This window comes from Neodiprion pinetum, chromosome 6, assembly GCF_021155775.2.
Source record: "Neodiprion pinetum isolate iyNeoPine1 chromosome 6, iyNeoPine1.2, whole genome shotgun sequence".
Lineage (NCBI taxonomy): Eukaryota > Metazoa > Arthropoda > Insecta > Hymenoptera > Diprionidae > Neodiprion > Neodiprion pinetum.
Window position 1 is genome coordinate 24,544,739 of NC_060237.1, and position 27,478 is coordinate 24,572,216.

The 27,478-nt window shown below is 41.2% G+C and overlaps 1 protein-coding gene across 4 annotated transcripts; it reads left to right on the forward strand.

The window, feature by feature from the left end:
- LOC124221653 (receptor-type tyrosine-protein phosphatase zeta) lies at positions 1 to 25,429 on the forward strand. Of its 4 annotated transcripts, XM_046631858.2 has the most exons (10): positions 1 to 433; positions 5,152 to 5,466; positions 15,890 to 15,962; positions 17,974 to 18,936; positions 19,123 to 20,801; positions 21,000 to 21,167; positions 21,523 to 21,765; positions 22,055 to 22,321; positions 22,467 to 22,781; positions 22,939 to 25,429. In XM_046631858.2, exons 3-10 carry the CDS (start codon positions 15,920 to 15,922, stop codon positions 22,990 to 22,992), a joined length of 3,732 nt encoding a protein of 1,243 aa, XP_046487814.1. In that variant the 5' UTR covers positions 1 to 433; positions 5,152 to 5,466; positions 15,890 to 15,919; the 3' UTR covers positions 22,993 to 25,429. The 4 variants fall into 4 exon arrangements, with proteins under 4 accessions (XP_046487814.1, XP_046487811.1, XP_046487812.1 ...); XM_046631855.2 differs by having other exon boundaries at positions 17,974 to 20,801; XM_046631856.2 differs by lacking the exon at positions 5,152 to 5,466 and having other exon boundaries at positions 17,974 to 20,801.
- The last annotated feature ends 2,049 nt before the right edge of the window (positions 25,430 to 27,478 follow it).

Genomic DNA, 27,478 nt, shown 5'->3' on the forward strand with positions numbered 1-27,478 from the left:
CCATCGGTGGGCGCGTGCTGTTTGTTAACTGACCTGTAAGCAGGTAAAAGTCGCCGTTTGGTAAGGTGCGCAAGTGTGTTTATGCCTCTTGATTACACACCCATACCTACGGGTAGATAATACGTACAAACGCGCTGGTGAAAAGTGTGCATCGCGTGTTGCTATGGATACGGAGTGTTATGGTTTTACGCTGTAGTTGTGTGTGTTCAAGTATTTGACAAGCCATTACCGTGCGCGTGTGTGAACAACTTTGCATTACTACTTTTAAGCGACTTTTTTTGCAAATCTCATTTCACGAGCCTTCCGATACGTCTGTCCTTAAATTCGTAATTCACATCCATTCGCGAACTTCCTGACAAAAAATAAAAGCCCCGAAGACCCTCGAAACTTACCAAGGAAACCATATTCCCAGGGTGTTATTCAACTGGAATTAGTAAGTATTCATGTACCTACGTCTGGCTTGCATGCATGTTTATGTATGCGTTCGCGTCGTTGCGGGGCTTATGCGACTGGAATTCAAATGTCCGTGTATTACTGCACCGCATGCTGCACGGCGCAAGGTGCAGCGTACGTATTATCCCTTTGGAGACTTGAACGAGCCGGTAAAGTAAACGGATCAGGCGTATCTACTCGCGGTTGTATAACTTGACGGTCAGAATCGGGCTTCCCGATTCATCGATTTCCGCTTCGTACCTACCTATTACAACTTTTCACGGGATTGGTAAACGATACGTAGAAAAAGCAGAAAGGTGTTGATACTTGGTAAACAACTCGTCGGAAGAGAGAGCAGGCGACTTCTCCGCTTATAGGACGTCCAGGTCCGGTCTGCGTAGCCTGTCGGAGTGACCCTTTAGATTTTACACGCGTTTAACTCGACCGTTTTCCAAACGTTACGGGGTTTTGCTACGAGAATCAATAATTTGGAAGAATTTTTGATGAATTGTGCGATTAGCTCGTCAAGCCGCGGGCCATGGTGTTTAGGAAATGAGTAATTTATCCGTCGTTGGTAGTTATGTAGTGAACCTATGCTGGACCGTCGGACCATAACATAACTGTGAAACACACCGCCGTCAGGCCGTGACGTTAAATAAAGATATACGCACCAGGAAGCGCTCTTTTTGTTGCGAAAGCTCCTGCAGGTATTCCCGATTTGCGAAGCGCTGTAACGAGGCGCCGCAAATCCAATAAAATCGAACCTCCGACGACGGCGGCGAGGCAGCGAAATCGCATTGAAACAATCGCATCAATATTTCTACTGAATTACCGCAATTTCACTTGTGCATTAAGAGTTGCTTCCTTTAAATTTTCTATATACCTTAGTTTAAAACAGACTGGAATAACAGGAATTTCGAACGATCGACAAACGTTAAGTCTCTCGGTTTTTCGTATTTCAACACTTCGAAAATCGAGTAAAAGACAAATACTACTTATAAAATGATAAATTACGTTACGCATGTAATACATTCTACACTACAATGTGGAAAAATAATTAGGGCATAAAATAGATGCACTCTCTCGGCTGTTAAAGATCAACAATCGCCGTTGTTGTATCTTCTCTTGTGTAACACTGCTACTGTCTGCTTTAAGATGGTAAGATGGAACGAGGGTACAATTTCTGACACAAAATCATTTTTCTCATAGCCAACGGCCTCCGGCAATTCTCGGCAATTTGTTGATCCAGGATAAAATGGAGCTCCGAATAACAGAACTTTGCAGCCGTTTGATGGAAAAGGCGCGAGCGTTTCGTGACATCTATAACCAAGCGGTATTGGGATCGAAATCGAACCTTGGAGAGATCATTCTCTCTTGAACAGCGACGAGCCTTTCTTCTCGCAATTTATTAGCGCAGTTAAACGGATAGGCTGGCAAATTAGATCCGGCAGATTGCGTGTAAACATGCAACTCGAACTCCTTTCTCGTTTCGCGTAGATTCGATAACGAGATCGAGGTATTATAGCTATTTATCTTTAGAAATTCGCACTAATGAAATTACTCTCTTGTCGTATCAGGTTATTAGTAGTATTAGTATATAGGTATGTGATACATAAGTCGAAAGCAATAAATCTTGGTTTATTCTCACACGGTCGAAACGGCTTATGAAAAACCCCATATGAAACCAAGTGAATAAATATTTCTCTTGGGAGTAATTTGACACGATCATTTCTCCACTTGTCCCCCTCTGTCATCAAAGTCGAGCCTAACAAATTTAGTACTTTAATTTTCTCATTCGCATCTTGAAATTCCGAAGGGAAAATTCCACCGGCAATGAAACTCTGCAAAGTTTTCCACTGTTTTTCTTTTTCTTTTTTCGTTCAAGTTTGACTGAATTGATCGGTTCTCATACCTCAGGCAGGCATTTTCCTCTCAGTACAAAGATCGCACATTTCTATCGAGTACACCGAAAAAGCACTTGCAAACTGGTATAATTTTGAATCGTTGAGCAAAAGTCAAGGTGGCAAAGAATTCTCGATGCCCTCTGCTGAGCCACTAATTCGAAACGTTCACCGATCTAATGGCGCCGAGAATTCCGTCATACCGAGGGACAGTCTCATTCGCTCCTTCTACCTGTCGACCCCGTCACTACGAAGCGATGCAAGGAATGCACCCAACCTCAACTAACGTTTCTTTCCCACTCTTTCGCTCGGGAGTTTCTACGGCTAAAAGTCCATTCACGCGAGATGTGGATACGAATTCACGCGGTGCTCCAAAGCGCGTTTATCTCGCAGGATAAATCCTCGGTTAAAAACCAATATCGTAAATTTGGACCGTATGTTTTTGACTTCTTTTAATTTTCAATCAATATACTCGTTGAAAAAAAAAATTCCACATAGCTCCTCCACAGATTCAAACACAATAATTTCTTTCACTTTTTTTTACCTCGTTGTCTGCTGCAGTGGCTGAGATAAATTACAATATTACACACGTAATTGCACAGACAGCGGATTCGAGTGATGAAATAGCAACGATAATTGCTACACGCTGTCTAGCTTGAAAAATTGCAAAATATTCCACTGCGCTGCTCATCCCAATGGCAGAATCTGCAGGATTCAAACTTACGATGCGTAGTTGATGTAACTTTGACCGAATTTGAAAGTAGCTCTGCAAGACGGATTTTAATCTGCCTAGCTGCAAAATTTACTCGACAATCACGCGTGGATGTCCACTCACAGATTCGATCTCGTAAATTTGATTCCCAACCAAATTGCGAACAGTGATATTTTCCAGCCGTTTTTGTACAGCCCTCGCCCCCGACTGCCTTTTTACTCCCCATACGAGAACGAAGATTTATACAAATATTTTCAAATCTCGATGAAAATTGCATTGAAACTCAGGCACAGCGGAGGGTTTCGTCGAATCTATATACCGATACGTACATATGTACATATATATTGTTTCGTTCTACTGATTGTGATAGCGGAGTGTGCAGTATATGTATAAACACGTGAAGCCGTCCAGCGCTATATTCAATTTAATCCCTACCTGCTGCTGACATTTCGATTCTCTGCATGAAATCGAAAAATATGAAGCCGCCTCTGAGTTCGGACAGAGATTTTTGATAGGCTCTGACTCTGCGGGCTGATTATTGATTGCTGGGCATCAATAGGTCGATAAAGAAAAAGAAAATTTTCCTTCTCTTTTTCTCTTTCTCTCTCGTATACAGAACGCTGGAAATTTCGTGACGAATATTTTTTGCATCAGTGTATTTATTCAAACGGAGATACGTCGGTGTCAGTCGGCGTTTAACTGACAAACACGCGATGAAATGAAAGAAGCTACTCGTGATGCTGAGTTTAATAATTGTAAGCGAAGATGCGTTAGGATAACACGTAATTACACAAACCGTTTACTCCGCGTACTTTAACGCTCGATAGCCTCAAACTGTCGGCGTGACGAAGTTGAATCGACTTTTGTTAGCCTCTCTCCATACAAATGAATTAAGGAAAAGAACTGACGAATAATTATTCCAAATTTCTGTCAAACTTTTCGTCGCTTTAAAAAAAACTCGCATCTACCAGCGCGCGTCGACTTTCTCTACGAAATACGGTGAGGAAGAACCAGATTTCGATTGGTTGATTTTCGGTGAGGCAATTGGATTGGGTTTGCTCATCTCAGACGGTATACTAATTGGATTACTCCAACCAAAAATCAGCTCACCTTTGTCAATTTATTTCTGCGATCCCGATGCTGTATGAGCAAGTAATTTATTTCTTTCCTGAAAGGCTCTGCCTCGGTCTCAAACGTTCGCTATTCATCTGCGAGGTCAGAGTACCTGTATATAATATACCTATACGCGTATACAACATTTGAAGGGGAACAAAAACTGAAATAAGAATATGAATTGATAATCAAACAAGACATTCACAATCGCGCCAAGGTACAAAGGATTCAATCAACGCAGCGTATAATCATTATCAAGCCATGAGTATTGAAAATCTTATGCATTGATCAATGCAGCACTGAACAAGAGCCCAAGAGCCAGTCTCTTGACCTGACATTTGCAAAGTGTTGCGCAAATCACGAGTGTTTATTGTCAAGTCTAAAGGTGAGTCAGTGACTCGTTCGTTTCAAGTTCCACGAACAAGTATATTTCACGTGTATCTCAGTTTGAATTTATTTCACGATCTTTTGCTCCCACGCCATATGAATGTCGAATAAATCTAAATAAGGGACTGTAAGATTTTATCTTCTCCGCGTGAAAATTCGTATAATTAATCGTGTTGGACGAGCCTCTCTGTATCTATGTAAGATTTTGATACTGGAATTCCACCAAGTTTCACTGTATCTGAAATTTTATTCCGCGCATTAGGACATGAAATATTCAATCTCAAATAAATAATAAACTGGCCGCGGCTTCCTCGTGAATTCTCAGAATCAATCAGTAAACGGGGAAAACCTGGCTGATCATAATTCAAATACGCTGTAATCGTCTTTCTCACCCAGTTTTAAGAGAATAGCCGTTTCTGTTTTTCTTTTTTTTTTTTTTTTCTACAAATCGAAAGATTTCATCATCATAACGATTCCAACGCTTGCACGTTTAAATTAAAAAACCGAACTGTGCATACGAAAGAAAATTCTGCGAACCATCGAACACCCAGTGACGTATCATCGCGGGCAATCGACTTATTCAAGGTTTTTCTGGTTTGCTTTCAGGCTAAGATATTCGGCCAGCTTTGGGAGCGAAAAAGACGGCAGTGATTGTTTGAACGTTGAATTAACGAGTCATACAGTATCTACGTACCTATCTACGACGCGTCTGATACGTGCGATTTTTTAAAACCAGTTTCCGACACACTTACGAGCATCAATACGTAAATCGAGGCGGCGTTTAAACGGACATTCATTGCACGCGTCCGCAAACAGAAACGAAGAGGTACAAAAAACCGAAGACGAATCGTGTACCCATCACCAGCAGAACAGCGATACGTCCACAAACCTTTTCGGACAAGAAAAACATGATCGCTCCAGGTAAGCAGCATATTTCGTTACGTTATGAATACTCGTTATAACTTGTTTCGACCATGAGACCACTAAATACGAACCGGCTTCTTTATCCCTCGTCAATAATCGTGATCGAAACGAAATTTGAGAGCCGAAAGACGTTCGTATCGGAACTTTTTGACTCTTTATCTCCATCCTATCCAGCTCGGGCAGCGGGATAATGACGATGAGTTATTACGCATGGCTAGATATTTTCGAGCAGGCGAGACCAATTACTACGGTAGGATATTCAACTATCGGTGTACCTCGCGAGGCCTCCGATAAGATAAGAGGATCGCATCATAAAGCGGAGTAAGATGGTCCCGAACAAATGCGGTTGCGTTAATTATACACGCATCGCGGCCAGCGTCCATTAATACTCACGGTTCAGCCCACTTGTGTCAGCAGTTAACGGAACCTCCATTTTTCACCGTTTGGTTGCCCTAATGTCTCTGCAGAGTTGAGAGCTCATTACGTACACATGCGGACTGCAACTGTCATCGTTCGCGAGAGGACGGAGAACGCTTCTCGCTGTAGTTCGATACCGTTTTTGCACGCGTGGTAATTAGAAGGGAAATACAAATATTCTCACCCCCGAACACTACCGAGAATATTTAACCATGTTTTCAGTTAACAATGAAAGTCGGAAACTCGACCAGCCACTGACCCATTCCAAAGTCCAGGTGAGACGGATACGTTGAGATAGAATACCGTTACCTGGACTTTGCACGGATGCCTCTGCATAGCTCTTCTCCACGGTAGGTGGAGATATCATAATTACTATACACGCTTGCTTGCGGGACGCCGGTCGTCCTGACGACTTTATTCTTGCCCAGAAACTGGACAGCCCCGAGAATAGTATCGGTTACGTGGTCAATTTTCGCGTGGAGTATCGGAAGAGGGGTGAAATTTGAACGGCAATCGACGTAATTCGATGCGATTAGCGCAAAGACGAGAATGAGGAAAAGAAAACAGGATGAAACCTTTCTTTCTTAACTCTTCCTACCGCAAATTCGTCACGTTAACTTTGAAACCAACCTCACGGACCGATACTCCGCGTGACTCGAAGCAAATTGCCACTCGTGATATATCTCAGTCTGCTGGACCACTCGCAATGTAAATATACGGTATTTCGCTCTCTCTCTCTCTCTCTCTCTGTATCTAGCGGTCTGTGCCAGATGAGGTCACCGTATAGTCTGGACGAAAAATTCCTTTCTAATTTATTTCGTTACCGTTGTTGTGGGGGCGTAATTTCTCGGTAGAATCCGCCGGGAACTGCATCAAAAGCTTTTCACCCCATCATTTTGCGAATCGCCTAATTTTTCGTATTATTCGCGTCGCGTGGACTTGCGTCACGCGTAATACAGACCGAGCGTAAAAATAATTGTCGATGCGCAGAGAACGATAGAATTCCAGCACTCCTGCTCATCGTGTAACATCGTCCATCGACAAACTGCGAACACCCTCACGGTGTAAATTGGTACCCCTAACTTTCTTCTTATGGGAAATTAGCATTATCTATGAGTTTGGGTTTTTTCCCCGAGGGCAGCGTCGTAGCTCAGTTTACAATTAGTGTTTTTCGTCCACTGCACCGTTGCCTGTCTCTTTGTCTCGTTCTTACAACGATCTCTCTTTTGCCAGCTCGCGTGCTACTTGACTTTTCGACTTCAAAAGCCCAATTTGCCTGGTTGACGACGGTCTGGTTGTAACGTCGCGCAAATTTCAAGATTTCAATGGCCTCTCGCCGAGTAAACATATCGTACCCTGGCCTACTCGCGGTAACATTAGGATGGCGAATAATCGCGCATGGGTATAATGCACAGGTACATCGACAAATAGACACAGAGCAGACATTAACTAGAGAAAGTTTCGGCGCGTATGTACAACGTACCTTCAAAGCCTACGTGTACCCCGATCCCACGAGGCAATGAATCACGCATATCCGTGTGAACGCACACACGCATTCGGATACATGCGGCTGAGTATGCGTAATGCACGTTATGAACAGGGATGAATGTACCGAGCGTAAAGTACACGAGAAACTTGCTGTCGTCAAAATACTTTCCAAGTGCGACTTTGCAACAAGACGTACAGGTATGATGCTGTGATGCTTTACATATGTTACACACGGAACGATCTGCACCGGTCAATTTGCCGCATGTTTCTCCGCTGTCTCCTGGCGCTTTCATACCCAATCTGATGTATTCTACGGCAATATTCCCGTGAAAATTTCGCTTGTTTCTCGTCGCGTGACTGAGGTGTTGATTCTCGAGGTTTTCCCGAATCCCTGTAGTAATCGCTTTTCGATCGTGCTTGAAAATTTCTTTGTGATGCACATTTTGACACGTTTTATTACATGCGTAGTCAGCTTTGATGCAGATAACGTTGTGCGGACTGAGATAAAACCTGATATTTTGAAAATCGTTCGTTATTCTACTCCCTTCATGCGTTATCGTTAATTTTCACGTTATTGAGTAGCTTATACCAGCTATAAAATAAGCTGTCACAATTCACTCATGACGCATGAATCGGATACGACGGATATTGAAAACCATTCAGTTTGTCGAATGTGAATTCATCAATCCTTGCACTCGCCCTGCAACTGCAGTTTCAAAAATAATTAGAATGATTAGAGTTCACACGTTGGTTACAACCGATGAACGAACGTTGGCACGTGCATGGATATCTTCTTCGATCACGTCTACATATCCGGCGCGCTCGCATTGATTGCTCGGTAATTGTTGATTGCACGTACGTACTGTCCAAGCTCGATCCTTGGCGTAAATTAATGTGGCTTTGGAAAAAATTCGTTACGTTGGCATAAATAATTCCCGCTACAGGAATCTCTGCAGCAATCGCTGTGACGTAACCTGTGGGTAAAATCGCCACCGTACGTGTAGAGTCGTAAACAAATGTGAACAACGTGGTGGTCAATTGTTTACCGCGATGGACGTTCCAACCATGGGCGAGCCAAGGCCAGTTACACGTGAATGGTTAATGGGGATTGACGCTTTATTCATGGCAGGCTTAGAGGCGACGTGCTCGGTGCGATATAATGTCGGAAAAATATCTCCATTGGCTCACCGAGGCCTCGATTAATCGCCGGAAAAAATGGCTCCGTCAACGTGCGAGGCCGATCGCTGAATGCGGCCGCAACCGCGCGATTCGAGTTTTCGCGCAATCGCAAATGCCGCACGTGTCCTGTGTGTGAGTACTTTTCCCTTCAAGTTCCAAGTCGAATTGTCGCAGGCAGCGAAAAGACTTGATTAACGATTTGTATGTCTCTTTGGTTTTGCAAGTGGCATCCTTGACTCCGTATGGCAGGCCGTCAACACGTAGGAACACTTTTCACCAAGTTCAGACGAATGCCGAGAAGCCAATGGACACTTTGGAGGTCGGACCTTCGGTTCCAGGTGGTCACTTCGAGTCTGGAATTTCACTCGAAGAATAAGAAACCTATTTCATATTTCACCGCAATTACAGTGCCGGTCTATTCCGCGCACTTTACACACGCCATTGTTTCTCTTCGTGGTAGAAGAAGAGTCTGATTTGTTCGTTGAAGTTACCCCGATACGAGCCCGCAGGGCTACGGTTTTTCGGGTTCAGGTGAACGATGTCCGACTGGTCAGTGAATGCTTCGCGCGTTCACGGTCGATTGAACATTGCATCGCAATTGAATACGGTGCTAAAATTAGACGGTCAGACGGAGTGAAATTTTACCGTCAACACGTTTCAGGCGGTGAATTACAGCCTAAATTACATCGCATTACAGTTCGGACTTTAAAAACAGAATTTTCGTCGATGCCTGTCGACCTGAATTTAATTTCTTCCTTCCTGTTACCAAAAACCGGTGGCATCCACTCGTCAGTTTCAGTCGCGGCGCGGAATAGGAAACGCGAATTCAACGGTGCCAAGCTGCAATTATCTTTGCATGGTAAAATTGTGCGAGAAAAAACTCAGCTGGATAATTCTCTGACTGTTTAAAAACAAACAGAATGATTCACTTCGGACGTTGTAACGCTCTCGCCGAAAACGGTGTATCGCATCGCTATCTGCCCATCTGCACGCATGTTTTCACAGTGAGCAGAGCAAGTGAATAAGACTGAAATTAGTTTGCGGTCGTTATCGTGGCAACTGACGCTCGAACACCTGGCAGGTACAGCCGGTTGCTGCGCCTTCGTAGGAACTTATACCGGATACGGCTGTATGCTCCACTAACTTGGAACGTCTTTAAAACCCTGCGGCACCCTGCGTTGAAAAACAAAAACGTAGGAAAAAATTCGTCGGCAAAAAACAGAAGAGAAAAATTCTCCACGTTAATCGCGAGGACGTGATCGCCTCTGATTTCTTTCCTTCTTGTCTCTCTTTTCATCCAGGTTCTTTACTATTTTGTGAAAACTATACGAACAGTCGGTATTCTGATGCACAAATGTAGAGACATTTTTGATTCACATGATTGTTAGCGAGACGAGAATGGAGATTTTTTTTTACCGGAAACCAGCGTTCTAATCACCGGTTTAAATCTAGCAAGTTTTTTCTTGTGAAATACGTTAAGGTTAACCACTCTGTGATTGCAATTTGGCTGCGTATTAAGCAGCAATTGTGTAATAAAACGAGGTGCCTGCACGCGATTTAAATTTAAAAAAACATCCTATTCAGCACGGACATATTTTACACGTGTCACAATTCCGCGAGCATCAACTATTATTAAACAACGGTGAAATAAAATACACGCATAAACGAATAATGGGGTATTCGGAAATTCGTAGTCACCGTCTGGCTGAAATTGCTTCTGCCAAGTAATAAAAATCTTTTTCTCACACAATCTCAAGCTGCAATCTCCATTACGCAATATCGCCAAAGTAAACGTAGAACTGCAAAGAACAACGCGAACGATCTCTCGGTAATATGTTTTTTCTCGCAATCTCAGTTAATTCACGCTACTAATTATTTCACATTATTTTACCGAAATTGACAAATTTACATGTGCATGATATTATCAGAGTTAAATTTTTTGCTGTGCCTGACAAACTACCGCGGTATTCTCATTCTCAAGAGATAATTACATGAATGAATTTTCGTCTCAAATTTTTGGAGTGAATTATGACGTATTTTGTAAGTTTGTAACGAAGAACTTAATCCGATTGTGTAATTAGAAATCTTACATCATCAAATCAGCCTAGCATCGGATCTGATAGGGCCATGAAGAAAGTCAATTGAAAAATAATCATCATCAATGCAAACCAGGTTGATAGTAATTAACTTTGAGAACTGCTGTACGAGTAAACAAAAGCTTTGAGGAAAAAGTGAACGTTGTCTGCGATACTCTAACGGTAAAAGGTTCGCACGCGACGTAATGTTGTGTCATACATTCTCACGTTGCAACCTATCATCGCAGCCAGTAGGTGTGATAAAAATGATAAAAGCGAGAACGTATCGCAAAGGGTTCAGCCACTCAGACATTATTATTTATAAAAACAGTAAAGAAGATCAACGGACGGCACCTTTATAATTTACCGCTTAAATCTCTTCACACCTCTCACAATCAGTCTTTGCAATTAATTTGACATTACGACCCAGTCTGTGAAAGTAGATCGTTTCACAGGGTAAAGGCTTGGTAAAGAGATCTTCTTACCGTAAATAGAAAAGAAACTGAAAACTTGGTGTCACTTTTTCCAGACTTCTTGAACGTCTAGCTTTTACTTTTCTTGTTGGTAGTCGAACGGAAATGAAGGCTAGGTTTTTTGAATTGGCCTCCAAAATTTCCTTCTTCGTTCATCCGCGAAGAGAAATTTATCTAGATTTCAAACCCTTCTTCTTCAATGCTGAAATATATTTATTTTAAAGAGATATTTTATATTCACCGAGAATGTATTTTCTTTAAATTCTCCGCATACCTACGCAGCAGATTCGAATTCAAATCGATAGAACAACAGGGAACAAAATATTAAACGAGACGAGGGTTCCAGCTTTTAATTCACGACGGTTGGACACACAATTCCAAAGTTCTAACAATTTCAGGCTAATTTCGCATCACTCTGTGGCACTTGTACGCAACCCTCCGTACTCCCCATGACTTCTGCGAAATACCCTCTGTTTTTTTTGCGTCAAACGTAAACCGTACTCGAATTCACCGTGCCGTAAAACAGTCTACAGTATAAACGTAGATGGTGTGGTAGGTAACGGTAGGCTTGAGAAATATTATAAAACTCTTTGTCATCCGCTGTAACACAAAACTCTCTACTAGAGTTTTCGGAACTGTAGCGCGTAATTACAAACGGAAAACGAAATTTACTTTCGATTACTCGTGCGTGACTTTATCGCCCATATTTCGTGTGGCTATGATCTCTGTCCAGGTATCGTGTAACGGAGACGCCGAATTTCATCGGTATGATAATTATTGTTGGATCGAATTAAAACGCGAGAGAGTGAGAGAGGAGTGAACGGTGTAAACGATGAAACAATAGAGTATCCCGACTAATTCAGTGAACGTATTTTATTTAGTTTGATTTCACTTACACCTTCCTCGAGCGTTTGAATATGCCAACGTTACAATAGCGGGACTGAAAATGAATTACAAAATGAGAATGACGTAATATCTTTACCTTCAAAGACTCCGTACATAAGAGAATAATAGGGAAATAATTCATTCGGTAATGACGTTTACTTTTACGATGAAATTTGCGTAATCTCGAACGCCAGGTTCGGCTGTATTTTTTAGGTAAATATATATATATATATATATATACATACGGTGAACTGGATCTTCTCTCGCCTCCCAAGAATCCCGTGCCCGTCTGCACCAAGTTGTTGTTAAATTACCCACGCACCGACTCACTGACTTAATTATTCCGACGCTTGATCTAATCAGCGAATGATGGTCAATTTACGCCTCTGTCCGGGGCAGTGTTGCAGCAAGTCGTATATATTCGATAGAAAAGCAGCGTTTCCGTGAGTCTTTTTTAGACGTTGCAACTCCTCTCGCGTTTTGTCCTATACGTGACGATAAGAGAAGAATGTGTAAGGATACGATCATTTGCCGAGAGACCTCGACTAACCCCTTGCTCAACTCTTTACTGAAATTAGCATACATGCATAACCGTGCAGACAGAAGGTCGTTGAGATAAAACCGCAAGTCGATGTTGGCACAGTGGAATATCCTGTTGCCAGTTTGCTACAACTGGGATACCTAAGCTTCGCGGTCGAATAAACTAACCGAATAACTACGCCTTTGAGGCTAGCGTGCTGGTGAGCGGCTGTTCAAAGCCGTGATATCTTGTACCCACCGCGATCTGGTCCAACTTTGATCTTCAAATAATTACAACCAGCGCAGCGTTCGAGTTTGACTGAACAGCGAAACGTTATGAAGAATTTATTTGGAGAGACGGGAAACAATGAACAGTGACCAATGATCGCCGAAGCATGCCCGATACACCCGTCTTTGCGTACGTAAATTCTCCACCTCACGTTTGTGTGAAAATTACTAATTTCTTATTACTATGTAATTACTAATTACCTTAGGTATGGCTTGAGCAATTTCTAAGAAGCAATTTCAATCATGGGTTATCCTCAATGCCAACTCGCTGCCTGGATCGAATAATTCGATACAACGTTTAGCTGTAATTACCGGCCAAATATGTTAATAACGAGATATTTTTCAGAGATTTTTTTTCCATCCATCGTCTGAAGCCGTAATTAAATATTCCGATTCGTAACGCTGTAATTATACCGCATGATACCAGAGATAAAAACACCGAGGCGTTGCTATAGAGAATCGAGCGAACTGATATCGCAGTCAGTAATAACGTCGTGAAGAACAAGCCAGTCAACTGTAATTTGGTCGGATAGTGGATCTTACGGTGGCAAATTACCAGCTAGTCGAATCGTCCGGTAACTGCCCAATAGTGAACTATTGATTGATTGAAAAACGGATGTTGGGTACGATCCTTCTCAGTCTCAATGGGCAAATTAATTTTCGATGTAAGCAGCCGTGAAATTTTTTACACTTACTCAAAAGTATCAAGTCATGTCACTGTCCAAATGCCCCGATTTAATTGTTCGAAATCTAATCGACAGATCACACGTTAGAACCAGGAAGTATATAATTAGAACGAACCACTGGTACGATGGTATGCGTGCGATTGCGAGTGTGACGACAAGTAAGAACACTCCACGTTGGCTCTGCATCGATGGCCCGCTTTCCATCGCTTTAGCATATGAGTATTCGTTTAATAGGCCAAACATTCGATGCCGAGGAACTGAGCATGGTCAGCAACTCATTGTGACACACATCGTATATACACACGATTGTAACGCACGTTACATGAATTTTGATACCCTGACGTAACGTGAAAATAACCGCGTCGCTTCTTTCTCTAGCAAGGCATAAGTTGTCGGTGATTATTATCGTGCAATTATGCCGAAACATCACTGCCATGAACTTCATGTTCACGCAAGAATGCTTATCTCAGCTTTATCAGCTTTTCAAGCTCCTGTCAAAATATCGTCGGCGTAACGGACGGATGCTACGGTTGGTTCAGGAAAGTTGATAATTTGAAGCAAAGCGATGCGAAATTGAGAACTTTTACGGTATTCTCTAATTGTAAGTATCTCGTATGACTCCGCCGTAACTCATATGGGTCCCAGGTCTTTATTGTACTTTGAGGAAATTAAGGACTACTCGAAACGCGACAAATGAAAAAAATCGGTCTTTCAAACAGACGCTAAAAATGTGGCGGTTGTCGGTCGCAAACCAGTCATTTATTTTCAATTGAACCAATCAACGAACGATCTGCAGCATTTTTGAACGATCGTCGTTGTGTATCAGAAAAACCTTATCCGAGGTTGCTGAATCTCCATTATTCTTATAATACACACACGAAACCAGGACTAATATTATCAGCAATTTTCTGACGCAAGGTAAAACCAAAATGCGGTTTATACCCTATGGTCATCCCACAATTAATTAGTACCGTTAATTATCTACCGGCTTCCCTTGATAAAATTTTTAAACATGATTTTGCAATTACACGCTTTTGCAGCGACGTCCAGTTTTTGTTTTTTCCGCTTGATATTCGACACCTCGCCGTACCTGTTGTATAATATATATCTTGATGAAAAATAGAATAAGAATGAACAAAAAGCGATTGTGTAACAAAAGCCTCAGCGTGTTCAGACGTGACGTAAAGGGTACCTATAGACTAGATTTATTTACTTCGCTTTTTCTACAGACAGAATGGAGTTTAATAATTGTGAGAAAATAATATTTATGCTTGACTCGGCATTAAAATACAAGTAAAAGAAGACAATGATACGCTCTAGGAACTAGCACTATTATATATCGTACTAAGCCTTGCTGAACACACCTCACGATTGATTCGATTCGAAATTTATATCCCTTGTGCGTTTTATGAAAAACTTGTGAATCAATACTGCGTTTTCACCGGCCTTTAAGCGCTCCGGGTTCTTAAAAAAGTGTTTCTCACTAGACGCTAACCAGCAACTCGTTTATGATAAAAACACAATTTGCAAGTTCCAATATTATTTCTCATCCTTTAGTGTTTCTGCTGTGACCATGCAGACGACGAAGGCTTTAATAATACGGATTTAGTCTGTTATATGGTCACGAAACTTCAAGCTTACTGCAGGCTTGACCCAACGTCAAAGCGGGTCTTTGCGCGACCTGCCAAGTAAAAGTAGACACTGAAGCTCCCAAGTTTTATGAACTGTCAATTAAAACTCCTACCGAATTTTCATCGCGTTTCGCGTCTCTCCTTCTCCGGAACCCGTCAACACGTATATCAGATTGTTCCTCTACCAATTTTCACGAGGCAATTTGAACGCGACTGTTCAAATTAACTTAAATTTGAGACTTTTCGTATATTATGTTACAATTAATCATCATGAACGAGTGATTGACTTGAGTCGGTTCTTCTATAAAAAAGCTGTCTTAAGTTACAATTCCGATGTAATTAATCATAAGTAATCAAGGATAGCCGATTGGTGATGATTACATTCACCCGGAAGCTACTCTATACCTTTTTTCGCATGTTAATAAACGGTAATACCATTTCTTCTTCCTCCAGTCACCGTTCAATTGAGAAAAAATTGTGGTAATTTAAAACATAAGTAACTTGTTTCCTTATCATTTCCTCCGAACCCTCGTTTCCTTTTCGAAAAATAATAAGCCCACCTGATCCATGGAATAATTTATAAAGTCAACGTCGTATTGTACCTTAATAAATATCTCGCTCGCGCCACGAGTTATGTGTATAAATTTTAATATTTAATGAACAACCTTTGAAGAACAAGTACAAACGACTCTCGTCAGGAAGTTCATTTGTATATTCAATGGCTGAAACATTACAACTCGATTTGTAATTAAATGGAAACTTTTGAACTTGTGTTACAGGTTCTCTGAAAAGATCCAACGGATGCTGAGATGGCGCTCAAAAATGCAAATTCCTTGTCTGGAGTATGGCTAGGTAAGATGACGCTGTAACTAAAACTAACGTAGTCATGATTTATTTACTATAAAACAGATTCTTACAATTTTTAATCCAGCCATAAAACGACATTTCGATAATATTTCCAGATCCTCAAATCTCGCGGACTGTTCACAAGCATGAAAAAATTTATCTCATATAATTAATTCGATCATTTGTTGTCAAGGGTTTTTAACATCAGGTTCATTCCCCGCTTCACATAATGTAACATTACAACATCGTTTTCTCCTCTATTCGCATTCGATTGTATATTCATTCGTTGAAGTGATACTTTGTCGAAATATCCACTAGACGCGTAAAGTCTCCCGCATAGCAATTAGGTATGAATTAGGTTTGGCAAGCAGAAAAATGCAAAGCAGTGCTTCATTGGGATCGCAGTCTACCAGGACGCGACCTAACAGTATCATTCCTAGGAGAATGTCCTGCCGGTGAAATCTGGATAGTCGTCGCTTTCGGCGATATTAAAAGCCTGAAGTGAGGTGATAAAGCTTTCAAGATCCATCATGGCATGATATAATTGGCACTAGCTATCCGCGTCTTACCGCAATAATCGTAAAAGCATTTTGCGTATAAGCCCATTGACGTGTGGTAAAATTATGGATTAGGCAATTCAATTAACGGTGAAGAAGAATCGGCAATATCGCCATACGGCCTGCGATAACTCACGATTATCACTCGCAATGTCCAGTAATATACACCATGAAACGTTCATTAAACCTCTGAAAGGCGGAGCGCTAATGTTCAAGTTGTCTGCGAAACTTCTGAATGCGCGAGTCGCTTGGAATCCGAATATCATATCCGTACTGCTACTATTAGCGCATCGCTTTGTTTACGACAATCAATTATCTAATATCGCCAAACGTCTATTGCATCGTTGAACAATGCCAAATCGTTGAGAAAAATAAAGTTTACTGCTGTAATGCAGTAACAGTTTGTATTTATTGTCGACGACCAATGGCCTCGGTATGCCTTTCAGACAATGGTCAGTCGCCGAAGAGAAGATCTGGTTAGATGTCACATGATATTCCAACGCGTACATATATACATATATATATATATATATATACGATGTATATAAATAAGTACAGTTGAACAAGCAACCTCTATATCTCATCTCTAACGTGCCGCAGTCTAGAGCAATTGAGATAACGACGGCTGGGCGTTCGACGGAGGCCAATAACGAAAATATCAACCTTATCCCGCGACGTCCGTTCATTCATGTGTAGTGATTTGAAAATTGAATTATACCCTTTAGACAGTCAAACGGTGAAACCCGAGGTCATGTTACATACGGTTTACCAAGTTTTTCTCCATCCAGCTCGATGCCCAAGATTACCGGGGATTTATCTGCCTTTGGTAGAGGAGTAATCCGAGAATTATATCACTGGGGTAAAGGGAATTTCATTGTAAAAAGGGATGAATGATAGAAGTTTTGGGCTGCTGTACAAATCGTCGAGAGTTAGAATAGGTCAACCCACTTCAGCCCCGCAAAAGTACCTCGTTTGCAAATCTCAATATCGATGCCTTACAGCGGGACCAAACTCAAGTAGTGCTACTTCTAATTACTTGATTTGAAGTACGCATGAGAATAGTTGGGGATGTGTAACCTCCAATGGGTTCGTAACGAGGGACGGTCGTTGAAAAAGAACCTTGTTGTTGTCAGGCCTCGCGCATTGTAACACGTTCGCTTATTACAGTGATCTACGCTTAGGATTTCAAATGACCGCGGGCGTGCTTAGACTGCATATCAATCTCGGACCTGACAGTCAAGTTTCATGTACCTACACTTATTCTACATACATCACGTTTTGTCGTCGAATTTCACATATGTTTTTATATTTAAAGTGGATTGACTAATGTGCAGAGTAACGTAGTTGGACTGATCAATAGGTGACCTTAAATGCACACGCCTACAGTGACGTCCGAGTCTTGAGAACCACCATTTTGATGGCGGTTAAACTGATTCTTGTGAATTTCTTTCTGGTTTCAGGGCTGATATTGGTACTTGTTGTACATACTCTGGCTGAAAATACCCCCTCTGAAGAAGAGACGGAAGCCGAGAGTTCGCATATTAATTATGACAGTCAAAGCAACGACGACTTCAGATTTTCGAAGGAAGATTTCGACAATTATTTCGAAAAAGATGTAAATCAACCGAATATCGAAGATGTTTCCGAAGCGGCCGGGGGTTTGGGGAATGAATCGTTAGAAAATGCGGATGGAGTTGATGCTACAACAACGGCGAAGACGGTCTCTAATTTTACCACACTTCAGCACAATGAGACAATACCTACCATAGCAACGATTGACTTTGAAAACAATTTGACAATTACCGATAATGAAAAAACGGCCGTCGAGGGTGTGAGAGAAGTCAGCAGAGTTGAGAGTTCGCAAGCACAGTCTAATGCCACCACTGATAAGGTAATTGTAGAAGTTTCGAAGGAAGAATTGGATAGCGGTGGTGAAGGACAGTCAGAATCTGCTCATCGGGAATTCGAATTCGCTGAAGAACACGATGACTTTGACGAGCACACGAGTTCCGAATTTGCTGAAGCCACAACACCGAGTTCGGCATTGTTGAACGCCAGCAGTCTAAGACTTCCGGATAATTTACACAAACATGTCGAGCAGTTCGATATAGAGAATTCAGACGAGGACGAGGAAGCAGATGGCAACGATACTCATTCTTTGATGAATGACACGAACGTCAACTATCGTTTAGACTTCAAGTACGGCACCAAGAGGTTTCCGGAGAATGATACCAGAAAGCCGAACGGTGACAACGGAGAGGGTCTGACATCTGAACCGAAACATGAAGTGGAGATTTTTAAGAATGTTACTTATCCTTCTGTATTGAGGATCAGTGAAGATCCGAATAACGCCACGGTGATCGACGATACAACGCCAAATTATTCAAGCTCGAAACCCAAAGCCCGGACGATTTCTATCTCAGGTGACAATGATGTATCTACAAAAAATTCAAAAAATTTCAATCATACACGCCCAGATCAGGCAGCGTCTGATACGATAATGAGAATCTCTCCCAAAAAGTCCGTTCCAACGGAAAAACCCACAAAGCTAAAACCATACCCGTACTTGACATCGGAAAGTACATCCATTAATTACGAACTCGTTACAGATTTACCGAACAAGACTGAGGTATCTACGGAAGAGATAGCAGCGTACAAGAATACGATTGACAGACAGAAGTCGGATGATAAAATTATAGTCACGGAGCCATCGGTACTAGTCGACAATAGTATTGAGAAATTTAAACCCGTTCACGAGAAGAGATCTGGAACTTTACCCAGAGTAAATTCAACGCTTGGTACTTCTGCAGCAGCAACGGCTTGGTCAGCACCGACAACTGAAAATTCGATGTTAAAAAATGCAACCGATGTGACAGAAGAAGCTCAAACCACTGTCTCTCAGTCCAGACACCGTAATCAGACTGGCAACGATGTCCCTCAGAGTAATATGAATATTTCAGTTACTACGGAAGAACCTTCTACAATTCTCTCCGAGGTTACAGAGAATAACATAGAAAATGTGATTGGAAAAGTCAATGGTACCAATAACCCAACGGTTTCGACACCGATTACTAAAAAATTAATCGATCATCACGAAGCGGCAAAAAATAATTCTGAGCTCGTGGGAAGCGAAGTCTTAAATTTTACCGAGAAAATAGAAACAGTGACGAGTGGCTCCTCCACCAGCAACGAAATCCAGACGATAACGGAAAAGTCAAAGATAACTCCGATCCAACGGATCGACGACGTTCCATCGTCAACCGAAACCTATCCAGTGAATGCAACGAACGATGCTGATAAATCGAAGTCAAAAGATGGCATCACCGCTTCTTTACCAATGTTCACATTCACGACAACGAAAATTGTACAAGAATCGTCGAGTGAGATTCCAGCGTTTGAATCTAATGGAACAAGGCCAATTGAAGAGAACGTTGCCAACGTATCTCATCCCCGGACAATCTCGCAGAGTTATGGAAGCACCGAAGACATCGCGGAGTCTAAGGACGATCAAACAACCACGATACAGTACAAATTCGTAAGTCTAACGGATGCTGAAAAGACCACCACGCCTTTTCCGAGTGACGACGTGAGCCCCGAAAGTGTCACCGTTACCAATTCCCTAAACGAGACTTCGAAAACAATGGAACCTCCGAGCTCTGAAGAAAACGGCACGTTCACAAATTTATTTAACAATATTTCGGTAACAACACTATCACAGGAAACAACCGAATCAGTGGTAACCGATGATTCTACTGACGAAAACCCAACGTCACTCTCAACAATGATCGAAACTGTCAAACCAGACAATGTTAATTCGTCGACCACCATTGTCTTTCCAGACACAACCACATCCAACACCAAATTTGATGTCACGACGACTGAAGATCTTCCAAATACCACAAATTCGCCTGTTTCTGAAACTGGTTTTACCACAGGAACGAAGGCTAACACTGATGCAACTATTTCTCCAACATTCGGTGCAAACACGTTCAATGGCCGGATAGAGGAGACAACTACGGCACAAAATGAAAATCCTGAAGAGACGACGACAACGATGATGCCTGTAACCGTAACCGTTATTGAAGAAACAACTATGGCTTCAAACAGTGAAGTTATCGTTTCAACAGAAAGTACGAGTACGTCAGAAATTCCAACAACGGTCACCCTAATTACGACGCTAATACCCGAAACCGGCCAACAATTTCCAAATTCAAGCAACAATGCCATAGCAGTGGTTGCAGTCTCTTCGGTAGCTCTCATTTGCTTGGTTCTACTTGCAGGCTTGTTGGTAAGTTTATTATACTCAATTTGTTTTCATTTTTTTAGTTTTGTTTTCTTGTTAAAAACTCGGAACCTTGTCTATCGTTGTCGGTATCACTGTTTCAAAAAACTATCGAGTGCACGCAACGACTTTCGAGTAATACTGTGTACCTACTAACTAAATGTGACGTATCAAAAATCAATAATCAATTTAATCGAATTACAGTTTATAATGAGAAAACGACAGACGAGATTCAATAACGTGCAAAGATGCCGACCACTGACGTTGGAAGCTTATCGAGTCGGTGGTGTTTCGGCTTACAACAGCATGAGAAGAAAAGATCGTACGCGCGACTCAAAGCGCAGCTATGGAAACCCTGCGTTCGAAGATTCGGTAAGTATTTAGAGAACCACCATCCAAAATGGAGAGGACACCTAATTATAAGTGGTCGTTTCGGATGACAAATTTGTCTGTGGAAAGATCAAACGACGCTTTGAAGCGTGATCTTGTACGCGGCGCAACCTCAGGTCTCTTTGTGCCGTCATAACCGACTGTTTGACTTTGCTGCGAAACATTTCTGAATCCCTTAACTACGAAATGTGTATCAATGGGGAAAGTTTTTGATCTGAACCCAAGATTCGTCGTATTAAAACTGACTTGCATCAAGTGACGTGAATCAATGAAAATGGGTTTTTTTTGCTTTATTAAATCGAAAAAAGGATTATACACCTGTCTCTCATATTTTCAGAGCGTAACTCCGTCTCATCCGTTAAACTTTGCTGGTTTATCGTCCTTCTGCAACGACTTAAATGCCATCAACGAGGAGTTTGCGGGAATTCCCCAGGTGTCCGCGAGGATCGACGAATTGCCAGCCGGTGCCGAGGTGAAAAATAGGTACGCCAATGTCGTCCCTCTACCGGAGACCAGAGTACCACTTCAAAAGATCAACAACGAACCATTAACGGAGTATATTAACGCCAGTTACGTTCGCGTGAGTAAATTTATCAGTTTTACAAGTAATCACAAAGCTAATTAGCACATGAAAGAAAATTACATTCCTCTCTGCGAGTAATCGCAGAAAACTGATTGCGAGTAACAAAATCTCGGTTCGGCGTAAAGTTTGTCGTTTCCCCTCGTTAACACCGCAATCCTATACACATAATAACTTCGAAGCAATTCCGTCTTGAGGAATAACTTAAAATTTGGAAAGTAGACGCTACGGAGTCGGTTTGAATAATTCATGAAATCGTGGTTGAAAATCAACGTAACGTCGATTTCAGGGACCGAAAAATGCCACGAAATACTACATAGCGTGTCAGGCGCCGATCGAGTCAACGGTAGCTGATTTCTGGAGGATGATCTGGGAGCAGCAGAGCAAAGTGATAATAATGCTGACCGACATCGTCGAGAACGGGGTTGAAAAGTGCGTCGATTACATTCCGCCGTCCGAAGTAACCGATTGCCATCGCCTTTACGGCGACTACCAGGTTACGCTGAAGAAGCACGAGGCAAAGGAGAAGTACGCGATCTCCACCCTCCACTTGAAGGTAATCAACAATTAACCCTCGACTCCTGTCTCGTATTATTTGAAAAATATTCGCCGGCGCGTTCGCGACTCGCTTTCGCTCGGTAAGATCCTCCTCGATCCAACCAGCCAAGTAACCGATGCCATCCTCTTACCGTTCGTCGTAGAATCTCGAGAACAACACGTATCGCGAGGTCTCCCACATATGGTATCTCTGGCCCACGAACGGCGTACCATCGGACGCGACTGGTCTCATCGCAATCCTCCTCGAGGCAAGGGCTCTGCAGAGGGGCGCACCCGGACCGATAGTCGTCCACTGCAGTCCCGGTACCGGACGAACCGGTACCCTGATCGCCCTCGACCTCGGTATCAGACAGTACGAGATCACGAGAACCGTAGACGTTCCTCGGGTCGTTTATACCATCAGAAGGGACAGGGCCGGAGCCGTACAGACGAAGGAACAGTACGCGTTCATTTACAAGGTGAGTCGGGATCCCGAAAAGTAGTTTCGGTCGCCAGGGTGAGTCTCGGAGGTGAAAGGATCGTTGAACGAACCTCGACGCTTTCTCCGATTAGTTATTGAATCTCCGATGTAGCAGAGATGGATTCTTTTATGCAGCTTCTCATCATTTCTTTCAGGGCTTAAATTTGTACGCGGCGAAGCTCGCTGGCGGGGCACTGGAATCTATGTGAAGAAGGATTCACCTCTCCGAGCTGGCCCCGAATTGCCAGGAAACGTTGCTGTGACCAAATATGTTGAATTGCTTTTCAAAGGCTCGGTCGATGCTGAAGAATAGACGAAACGCTCGTCACAGGAGCGCGACGAAGAAAATGGTTAAACTACGTAACTTGAATTAACTACGCATGAATATCGTGAACGAAAGAACGAATGGATTGCTCTTTGAATTTCGCCGACTCGTATCCGGCGTCGATTTAAAATACAACAGGGTGACATTTTCTTTGCTGAAACATTGAAGAACAGACGAAAAAATATTGTCAATTTTCGCATCAATTATTTAACTTGAGGACCAGATAATTAGGAAAATTACCATTTATTAATGGTTATATACGTAACAGTTATAGCGTGACCAAATAATTGTTGTTGTTGTTGTTGTATATATTCTAACTCGTAGCGCGCAGCTCTCTATATGTGTATATAACGGAATATTTTTTATTCTTATATGACATTATTAATTTTTTGAATTTTTTTCAGCTAGATTTGCTATTAAGTGATCAAATTTTTTAATATTTGTCTTCTTTTCCATTGACGTCACCACGTACAGAACTTAGCCATACGTTACTTGCAAGTATTTCAGAAAATAAGGTTACGGAGAAATTAAAAATTTTGCATTTGTCGTCAAAGCAGATGCTGCGAACAATGTGATATGCATATATTGTTTATTAATAGTAATTAGGATAATCAGCCCGCTTTTGTCGGAATCAGTATTTCGTAAACAGGGAACATGATTCGACGTGGCCGAATATATACAACGTTTATCGTGGAACAAGTACATGCTCAAAAAAGTGTAAATGTTACGAGACAAATATTCTCAAGTTGAAAAAAATGAGACAAATATCATCTCCTAACGAAAAGTAGTATTGTGCAAATTTTCAAAAGTACCCACGTTGTACAATTATTATTATTTTGTTTTACTACGCCCAATCCTATGTACAAGCATGTGTTGAAAACAAATTGAACACAACTATATCAATTGGACAGCAGTGGTTGTTTTTCGTTGCTGCACGAACAATTTACGATAAAGAAAAAACGTATATCGTTAGAGTTTTTTAGTGCAATAGGAAGTAGAGTATAAAGTACTCGTCAGTTAACCGTCTTATAAAAGACGGTGACATATGAATGTTAATTTACGACGCTGAAGGTCCACCAAACATTTCTTTGATACTCGTAAAATTTCGTAAATTTTTTTGTAAATATTTAACATGATGTGATTTATGAAAAAAATTAAAGATTTAAGTTTCTCTCTGCGACGTCCCTCTGATATGAAGGATAGTACAACAATTTATATATGTGTATCGATATTATACATTTTGTGTGATTGACGATTACGTGTAACGTTCCTATACGTGAAAAAGAAATTATTATTATTATTATTATATGTATTCATAGATACTAATATATAAATATATATATATACACATATGATATTACATTGTATTAAATATATAATATGACATAGATACGATCTAAATATTATACTTTATAATTATATATCTAGGCATAATAGTTATTGTAATGAATATACCATCGATTTGACTGACCCGCTTTTAGTTGAATGATTACAGTGATCAATTCATATAAAATTGAATACATTATCATTGTAAATACAGTGCGGTCGACGATGCTCAACGGTAAATTAGTAAGCGTGGTAAGATTGTGATCAATGAAAAAGAGGTCAAAAGTTGGTAGTCAGCGAGTACTTTTTCAACGTATCAAAGTATTCTCTACGTATTATCCGTAAATAAATGCACAAATTTGTGAAAACGGTTGGATTCATTACCACAAAGTTACACAAAGATTTACCAAATCAATCTTCCATTGTTTTCAAATGTTTGTGATCTTCATACTTCCTGAGATTACAGAATGTTTTTACTCTGAATACGTGGTCTTGTACAAAAATATTGTATAATCGTGACTTGAAAACCAAGACGTCACTCGATATAAAATAACAAATTTTGCCAAATACTGACCAATTGTTGAAGAAATTACGTGAAGGAAAATAATTGCACGTAATATTTTCGAGGTGAAGCTGATAAAATGCTTCGCAAAGTCAAAGCACTAAGCGTATAATATATACAGTTAGTCTCGTGATATATAGCAAGTGAAGGACGTGTCAAAGGCAATAAAGTCTAATTCACTAATTGTTTTTATAGATGCCGTATTGTTGAAGAGCAAAAATAACTTGAACATTCAAATATACAGCTCAATATAATTCCTAGGCTAAAATGGTACCAGCATTAAGAACGTTACCTTGGCAATTAATTAAAGCTATGAGCTATAAGTATGAAACTGAACCGTATGGAAGTGGTCGAGTGGCCATTTATTCAAAAAAAAAAAAATTAAACGGTGTGAAATGTTGTAGCTGTCAAGGATAAAGTACGGCTGATCAGTGTGAAGAAGCGAATGAACGGAAGACGGAGCCAGAGAAAGGAAGACTTTGGCCACTCCCTGATCCATGGTATCGTTGAGCCTAGGCGGCACACACGCTTACCTTGCACGTTCATTATACTTGCGAGCAAATACATGAGACTGAGATTGTGTGTACCTACAGCAAGAGGCCTTCGACATCATCGAGAGGCAGTACAGAACCGACTAAAACTGGATCTACCCTGATGATACCGGTTCAAACTGCCCCGTCCGAGAGATGCAGATAAGGCTAATTTGAGGAATATCATTTCTTAACAGATTTCAATGGGTGCAATCGCGGATCTCTTACTGGTATAAAGAGCGACGTCGGCTCGGAGTAATACTTAATTACCGAGGGTACGAAAATTCGGCGTAGCTACGAATCTTTGTAATCCAAATGCAATGGCGTCCCGGTTGCCTCTCGACTTTTGTACGTGGAGGCACGTGCTTATCATTCGCATAAAATACGACTAATTCACGTAATCGCATGGACGCGATTAAAACGCGCAATGAGCGAAATTGAAAGACTGTTAGATCCCGAGGTAATTGAAGTGCTCGATAGGCACTGATCGTTTACAAAGGAATAATGACGGGGTGCGGCACCGATAGCAATCAGAATTAAGATATTTTTCATTACCGAGTATACAATGATTGTAACGAGATATGAGAAACGTATATTTATTCTTCAAGTAAGTAGCGTTTATTCGAAAAAAATTTATTCGCTCCAATTCGTACGTCATAAGTGGAGTAGGCGATTCGTCAGGTTTGGAAAAACCCAAATAATCCTTATTCTACGTCTGTCTGTATTCCAGACAAAGTTGACGAGGTCTGTATGCGAGTGTAATTATCGTTAGCTGCTGTAAAGTCTGAACTACAATCTGTTCTTTAGAATTTTTAGAAATATTCAACTCAATTGTGAAAGTGATAAACGACAAAAACCAGCCTCGTACAGCTGCAGAGAAGCCAATTTCTGTATCAAGTTCCTGCGCAAATATTACGTGTGTAAACTGTTGCATATATCTGTTAAAATAAGAGAATGCAATTTGATGTTACGATTGGCAAATAATTACTGAATCACCAGCAAATAAGGCCTCATGTCGCAGTGTGTCTAGTACTACTGAGAAAATTGTTGAGCAATACACAATAGGCAATCATACCCTACATAAATCCAGTTGAATTCAAGTGGTTCGTCATTTTTAAATTGATTGAAAATTTTTGCGCCTATCGTTTATTGTCCATCTCCATGATTGAACGTAATTTCAGTCAACACTCAACGCCGTATATCATGTAGTCAAATAGACCAATAAACCTTATTTTCAACCTTCATTAGATATGATTTTTCCAGCATATTTTTTTCCGGTCCTCATCATCGGTCCGGTACAGTGTCATATTTTAAATCGTTAGCGGCTGCTTGACTTACAGTCTCTCACTCCATCGTACCATATTTCTTACCGTAATCTGCGATGAGCACAAAAATAATGACTTCAATGGCTTACTTGCAATTAGACGCACGCGAAACAATCTAGGATACTTGAAGTTGCAAATTGTTGTAGAAATCCGTGCAAATTACACAGGATCCCCTCCGTGTTCTCACGCTTGAATCTTGCATCGTTAGTGGCCGATCTAAAAAGACCTCTGATGTATTTAACCCGTGGACTCGTGGCGGTGAGAACTTGGAGAAATGATACTGTTGGCATTAATCATTGACCGTTCAATAAATCGATCTCCTATAGCTTTAATCAAACTTTTGATTTCCTTTCTATTGAATTTGTCCAAGATTTCTGGCCAATATCAATGACCGAAGAATTTTATTGTACGCATAAATCAATAAGCTGCGAACTTACGCTCTGTCATTTGATTGCCCTCTTTTGAAAACAATTGCATTATATTCGTTGAAGCTAACTCTTTGCGCTTATTGAATTGAAACATTCAATTTTGAAGCATGACACAAGCTTTAAAATAAAAGCCTAAGGAAACAGCGTGACTAGTATAATTCCTTGTGGACATTACTTTAAAATGAATGGACTTAGCGAC